The sequence below is a fragment of the Mandrillus leucophaeus genome, unplaced genomic scaffold (assembly GCF_000951045.1).
Source record: "Mandrillus leucophaeus isolate KB7577 unplaced genomic scaffold, Mleu.le_1.0 Scaffold51, whole genome shotgun sequence".
Lineage (NCBI taxonomy): Eukaryota > Metazoa > Chordata > Mammalia > Primates > Cercopithecidae > Mandrillus > Mandrillus leucophaeus.
Genome location: NW_012105475.1, coordinates 2856316 through 2863063, shown reverse-complemented (window position 1 = coordinate 2863063; position 6748 = coordinate 2856316). Strand labels below are relative to the sequence as shown.

The 6748-nt window shown below is 42.9% G+C and overlaps 2 protein-coding genes across 2 annotated transcripts in view; one reads left to right on the top strand and one right to left on the bottom strand.

Annotated features, from left to right (window-relative positions):
- The window catches only part of LOC105551198, a 13612-nt gene extending 12464 nt beyond the window's left edge, over positions 1-1148 (top strand). The window contains 1 exon segment of the mRNA XM_011996354.1: positions 595-1148. Within this exon segment, the coding sequence (XP_011851744.1) occupies positions 595-1148 (554 nt within the window).
- LPIN2 (lipin 2) overlaps positions 1-6748 on the bottom strand; it is a 124247-nt gene that overhangs the window by 92979 nt on the left and 24520 nt on the right. The window lies entirely within an intron of this gene.

Genomic DNA, 6748 nt, shown 5'->3' with positions numbered 1-6748 from the left:
CAAACATTTATGACCAATTGATATTTGACAAGAGTGCCAAATCCACTGCATGGTAGAAAGAATAGTCTCCTCAACAGATGGTGCTGAGACAACTAAGTTTCTATATGCAAAAGAATGAATCGGAACCCTACTTTACACCGTATTAAAATATTAACTCAAAATGGACCAGTGACCTAAAACCATAAAACTCTTAGAAGAAAACATAGATCTTGGATTTGGCAAAGGATTCTCAGATGTAACACCAAAAGCATGAGTAACAAAAAGTAGATAAACTGGATTTCACTCAAATTACTTTTTCCGTATCAAAGGACATTATCAAGAAAAAGACATCAGACAGAATGTAAAATATTTGCAAATCGGGGAGTTTAACTCCAGAATACATTTAAAAATTCCTACAACAACAAAAAGACAAATGATTCAATTAAAATATGGACAAAGGATCTAGATAAACCCCTCTTCAAAGAAGATAGACAAAATGGCAAATAAATACAAGAAAAGATGCTCAACATCATTAACTATCAGAAAAAGGCAAATCAAAACCGCAATGAGATACCAATTCATACCCACTATGATGGCTACCGTTTCTGTAAAAAGGGAACAGAGTGGCCAATGACTGTGACTACTGCAATACATACCTCACCCACGACTCTCCATTTATGAGAAAGACATACTGCAGTGGTAGGAAACAGAGAGAGAATGTGAAAGATTACTATTAGAAATGGATGGAAGAACAGGCTCAGAGCCTGACTGACAAAACAAGGGTTGCATTTCAACAAGGAAAGATATTTCCTACTTCAATCTCTGTTCCTCCGCCGGCAGGAACAATGATACCACCTCCCTCCAGTCTTCTGGGTCCTCCTCACCCTGGTATGATGCCAGCAGCCCATATGGGGCCCCCTCCTAGGATGATGCCAGTGGGACCTGCTCCTGGAATGAGGCTGCCCATGGGAAGCCACATGCCAATGATGCCTGGGCCCCCAATGATGAGACCTCTTGCTTGTCCCATGATGGTGCCCACTTGGCCCAGAATGACTCGAGCAGACAGAAAGGATAGAGGGGAGGCCTCCCTATGTCAGTTTTATATTACTTGTTCTACTTCACCAGGAGATTACAATGCTGTGACTCTGGGTGTTTTCTTCACAGGCTGATACAGGAAAGGTGCTCCCCCTTCCTATTAAAGAGACAATAGTTTTGGAGTAGAGAAGTGGGACAAAAAAAAGTGCAGTTTTTATTTATATTGTGAAATATGAAAATAAAATTGTCAATGTTTTTTAAAAAGAGAAAATATATGTTAGAAAGAAAACTGGAGACACTGAAACACTTGCGCACTGTTGGTGAGAATGTAAAATGGTGTTAACCACTGTAGAAAACAAGTTTGGTGGTTTCTCAAAAGCTAAATATGGAATTACGAGGCTAGGCACAGTGGCTCACACTGTGGGGGACTAAGGTGGGAGGATCATGTGAGCCCAGGAGTTAGAGACCAGCCTCAGCAACATAGTGAGACTCTGTTTCTACAAAAAATAAACAAAATAAGCCAGGCGTGGTGGTGTGCACGTATAATCGCAGCTCCTGAGAAGGCTAAGGTGGGAGGACTGCTTGAGCCCAAGAGGTCGAGGCTGCAGTGAGTCAAGACCACGTCACTACACTCCAGCCTGGGCGCCAGAGTGAGACCTGTCTCAAAAAATAATAAGGCCGGGCACAGTGGCTCACGCCTATAATCCTAGCACTTTGGGAGGCTGAGGTGGGTGGATCATGAGGTCAGGAGTTCAAGATCAGCCTGGCCAAGATGGTAAAACCCCATCTCTACTGAAAATACAAAAATTAGCTGGGCGTGGTGGCAGGCGCCTGTAATCCCAGCTACTCAGGAGGCTGAGGTAGAGAACTGCCAAATGCAGGAGATGGAGGTTGCAGTGAGTTGAGACAGCGCCACTGCACTCTAGCCTGGGTGACAGAGTGAGACTCCATCTCAAAAAAAAAAAAAGTATAATAATAAAATAAAAAATAAATATAGAATTGCCATATAATCCAGCAATTTCACTCCCAGGTATATACACAAAAGAACTGAAAACAGACATTTGTATACCAGTGTTTATGGCAGCATTATTCGCAACAGCCAAAATGTGGAAACAACACGAGAAACAAAATGTGTTATATCCATGCAATGGAGTATTACTCAGTCATGAAAATAAGTGAAGTTCTGATACATGCCACAACATGGATGAACCCTGAAAACATGCTAAAAGAAATAAGCCTGATACAAATATCATATGATTCCAATTATGTGAAATATCTAGAATAGGCAAATTCATAAATAAAAGGTAGATTAGAGGTTACCAGGGACTGTGGGAAATGGAGAGTTATTGCTTAATGGTTACAGAGTTTGGGGTCATGAAAAATTTTGGAAATAGCAGTGATGGTTGTACAACATAGTAAATGTAGTTAATACCACGAAATCATACATTCAAAAATGGTTGAATCTTACTACAATTAGAAAATTATGCAATGGGGCCAGGCATGGTGGCTCACAACTGTAATCCCAATACTTTGGGAAGCCAAGGTGGGAGGATCACTTGAGTTCCAGGAGTTCAAGATCAGCTTGGGCAACATAGTAGTGAGATCTCATCTCTATAAAAAATTTTTAGGCCGGGCATGGTGGCTCATGCCAGTAATCCCAGCACTTTGGGAGGCCGAAGAGGGCGGATCATGAGGTCAGGAGATCAAGACTGTCCTGGCTAACACACTGAAATCCCGTCTCTACTAAAAATACAAAAAAAAAATTAGCTAGGCATGGTGGCGGGCACCTGTAGTCCCAGGTACTCGGAAGGCTGAGGCAGGAGAACAGTGTGAACCCAGGAGGCGGAGCTTGCAGTGAGCTGAGATAGTGACACTGCACTCCAGCCTGGGCGACAGAGCAAACCTCTGTCTCAAAAAAAAAAAAAAAAATTTTAACTATTATTAGCCAGGTGCGGTGGTGGGCATCTGTAGTACTCAGAGGCTGAGGTGGGAGGATGGCTTGGGCTCAGGAGGTTGAGCGTGCAGTGAGCCATGTTTACACCACTGCACTCCAGCCTGGGAAAGTCAGCGAGGCCCTGATGGAAGAAGAAAAGAAAGAAAGAAGAAAAGGAAGAAAGAAGAAGGAAGAAGGAAAAAAGGTAGAAGAAGAAAAATAGGAATAAAATTATGCAATAAAACTCTAATTGAAATGTAAAGCAATGTCAATCCAGTCCACAGTTTAAAATAAGAATATATTCATTCTTGGCTATAAATATCATCTTCTATTCCTATACTGTTACAAACTTCCTAGGTTATTCAAACAACTCATTGAAGATCATTAGCCCTCAATTTCCTCACTCAAAAAGTGAATTTCTAGACAATTTCTATGTATCCTTCTAGGTAAAACAATCTGACATTTCAAACACCATGGCTTTCTGAGTGTTCAACTCTACTAAGTACAAAGCAAAGTATTTCCCACAACTTTGTTTTTACCATAAGCTTGGTGATTCCACAGTAGTAATTTCAACAAAAAATTACATGTAACTTTCATTTTATGTATACCTACACACAACAGAGAGCTTCCTCCTTCTGTCAAAAATTACATTGGACCACAACAAATTCACTTCTGATCTCAACGCAAATTCCTAATTTCAGCTTCTAAACATCTAGAAGTAACCCTAGAGAATATATAGCCCGTGAGTAGTTTGTGCCACCCTCATTTCTGAGAACCCAACTAAGCTTTGCAATATACCCTCTTTACAGAAAACATGCAAACCAGCAGCATACGTGCATACCCATACAACGATACACAGATCTGTGCTCGGAGGATCCGATGGAACCCCACTATGGTTAGTCTTCAGACCGCAAGTAAAGAACCCCTGGTTCTAAACCACACTGCTATTTGAAAGATGAGAGCATATACATTTGAAAAAGTCAATCACCTCGAAGTCAAAGTAGTTAAAACATGCTCAATCTAGCCTTACGTTACACAGTAACAGCCCTTAAAATGAAGTAGTGCAGACTGTACATAAACGTACGTCTATCATTCAAGAACTTCCCCGGTGCCTATAATGTCTCAGGTACCAATACTGCCCTTAGTCCTAGGTCCTGCACTTTAGAAGGCTCTGTGTATCACGAACCCAAAATACGAAGGCAGTAAGTATTTTTCTGATTCATTTCAGATCTCTGGGAAAGTTTTTTGAAGACAATTTAGATAAGGGAACAGGTGGTTATCACAAGCCAAGCTGCTCCAGACCTGTGCCCTGCAAGTCAGTGTAGATCTGTGCAGCAGACCTACGCTCAGGCTCCCCAGGGCAGCTGGCAAAGGACAAGGCTTCTGCAGGGTCACTGGTGCCATGGAGGCCAGGCCATGGGGGTGGTGGCTGGATTTATACCTGTAAAAAAAATGTTTTTAATGATATATCATAGTTGGGGAGGACATGTAATAATATTTTATACATGTATACAATGTGTAATGCTCAAATCAGGGTAAACGGGCTATCCATCCCCTCGAACAATTATCTTTTCTTTGGATTTACGGCTTTGAACAGTTTAGATACAGGTCTTCTCAGCATACTGACATTTTTGGTCAGATAATTCTTTGCTTGGGAGGTGAGGAGTGTAGCATCCCTGGCCTCCAACCACCAGATGCCAGTAGCACCCTCCCCAGTTATGACAGCCAAAAACAGGTCTCTGGTTATTTCTGAATGTCCCCGGGGGTGGGGTGGAGTGGGGGGCAAAACTGTCCGCAGCTGAGAACCACTGGTTTAAACAGATGGTATGTGGCCCTGTATTGATAAGCCTGTTCTGACTGGGTCCCCACAAACATGTTAGGGGTGGGCCGGCAAGCACGTGACTTGGCTGAATTTAGACGGAGAGTTTTACACCAAAGCTCTCCCACTTGCCACGGACCTCCAGGATGGAACCTTCCTCCGTTTCAGCTGGACCTAAGCTTCAGAGGCCCCCTTCATATAGCAGGGTTAAGAGCACCTGTCAGGTAGGACTGCTGTGAGGATCCCATGAGGTGGTGCCTGGAAACTACTAGCTGCTTTACAAATGCTAGTTTTCTTTCTTCTTTTCATTAAAAAAGAACAATGAACTGAAGAGTTCCAAGACATATGCCACAGTAAGTGCTTTAGCAGCTGACTGTTAGGATAGGATTCCAGCCATCACGGAGCTATTTAATAATGAGGGACCCTGGAAAGGAAAACAAATGACTTTCTAAATCTAAATGCTTCAATCATCAGCTCTGTGCATCTGTTTTAACTTCCCAAACCATTTCCCTATTCCTTAAGACTCATCCAACTGCACCCCACTCTTCAGCCTATTTGTCCCCAGTGTTTTCTCTTCTTCCAAGTTTTGGTGTAGAACTGTCTAGTCACATCTACACTCCAGCATGAATATTGTCTTTTAAATCAAACACCTCTGAAGGCTACAATAAATTAATTCCACTGATATACCACTGTGTAACATGACATGAGGGCTCTTCTTTCTTCCTGAAAGAACTATCTTTAAATTTAATTTAGGTGCTACACAGGATAAAAATGAGTATCAATACCACATAGTCACACGACTCTTATACTCCAAAAGTAAATATAATTCATCTGACGAGAATGGTTCATCAGATGTTGCTTTGAATGGCTTCTAGCTATTTCCAAAAACCTAACCTACCTTGAAGGGTAAAGATTTTCCACCACTGGGAATCAAAGGTTACATTGTGAGACTCTGAAAGCAATTTAAAAAGGAACTTTGGGAGGCCGAGACAGGTGGATCACGAGGTCAGGAGATCGAGACCATCCTGGCTAACACGGTGAAACCCCGTCTCTACTAAAAAACACAAAACACTAGCCAGGCGTGGTGGCGGGCGCCTGTAGTCCCAGCTACTCGGGAAGCTGAGGCAGGAGAATGGCGTGAACCCGAGAGGCGGAGCTTGCAGTGAGCTGACATCCGGCCACTGCACTCCAGCCTGGGCAACAGAGCCAGACTCCATCTCAAAAAAAAAAAAAAAAAAAAGGAAGGGGTGTTCCAAAATGTTTTCCAGAATGACAGCATAGATGAAATGTGTATGTTGCCCCTAAAGTGCAAAGCACATTTCATTGTGCAAGTTTTTAGTCATGTTCCTTCACAGTCACATTGTTTAAGCAGGGTACCAAGTTTCCTTACTATACATGTATAATGGAGGGCAAAACTGAAGAATCAGAGGTAATTAGCTCTATGGGCAAACTTTAGACTTACTAATAAAATGTTACGGCTGGGCGCAGTGGCTCACGCCTGTAATCCCAGCACTTTGGGAGGCCGAGGCAGGTGGATCGCGAGGTCAGGAGATCGAGACCATCCTGGCCAACATGGTGAAACTCCGTCTCTACTAAAAATACAAAAAATTAGCTGAGTGTGGTGGTGCATGCCTATAATCCCAGCTACTCGGGAGGCTGAGGCAGGAGAATAGCTTGAACCCAGGAGTTGGAGGTTGTAGTGAGCCAAGATCGCGCCACTGCAGTACAGCCTGGCAACAGTGCGAAACTCCGTCCCAAAAATACAAGTGTTACATTGGTTATTTTATAATGTCCATCAATTACATCATCCAACATCTCCATTTCAACAGGCATGGTGATGCTGCAGAAAAGATATGATTACATGCTTACCTCCCAGGATAATTTTTTTTTTTGGGTGGGACAGAGGCTAACTCTGTCGCCCAGGCTGGAGTGCAGTGGCGCCATCTCAGCTCACTGCAAGCTCCAGCTCCAGGGTTCACGTC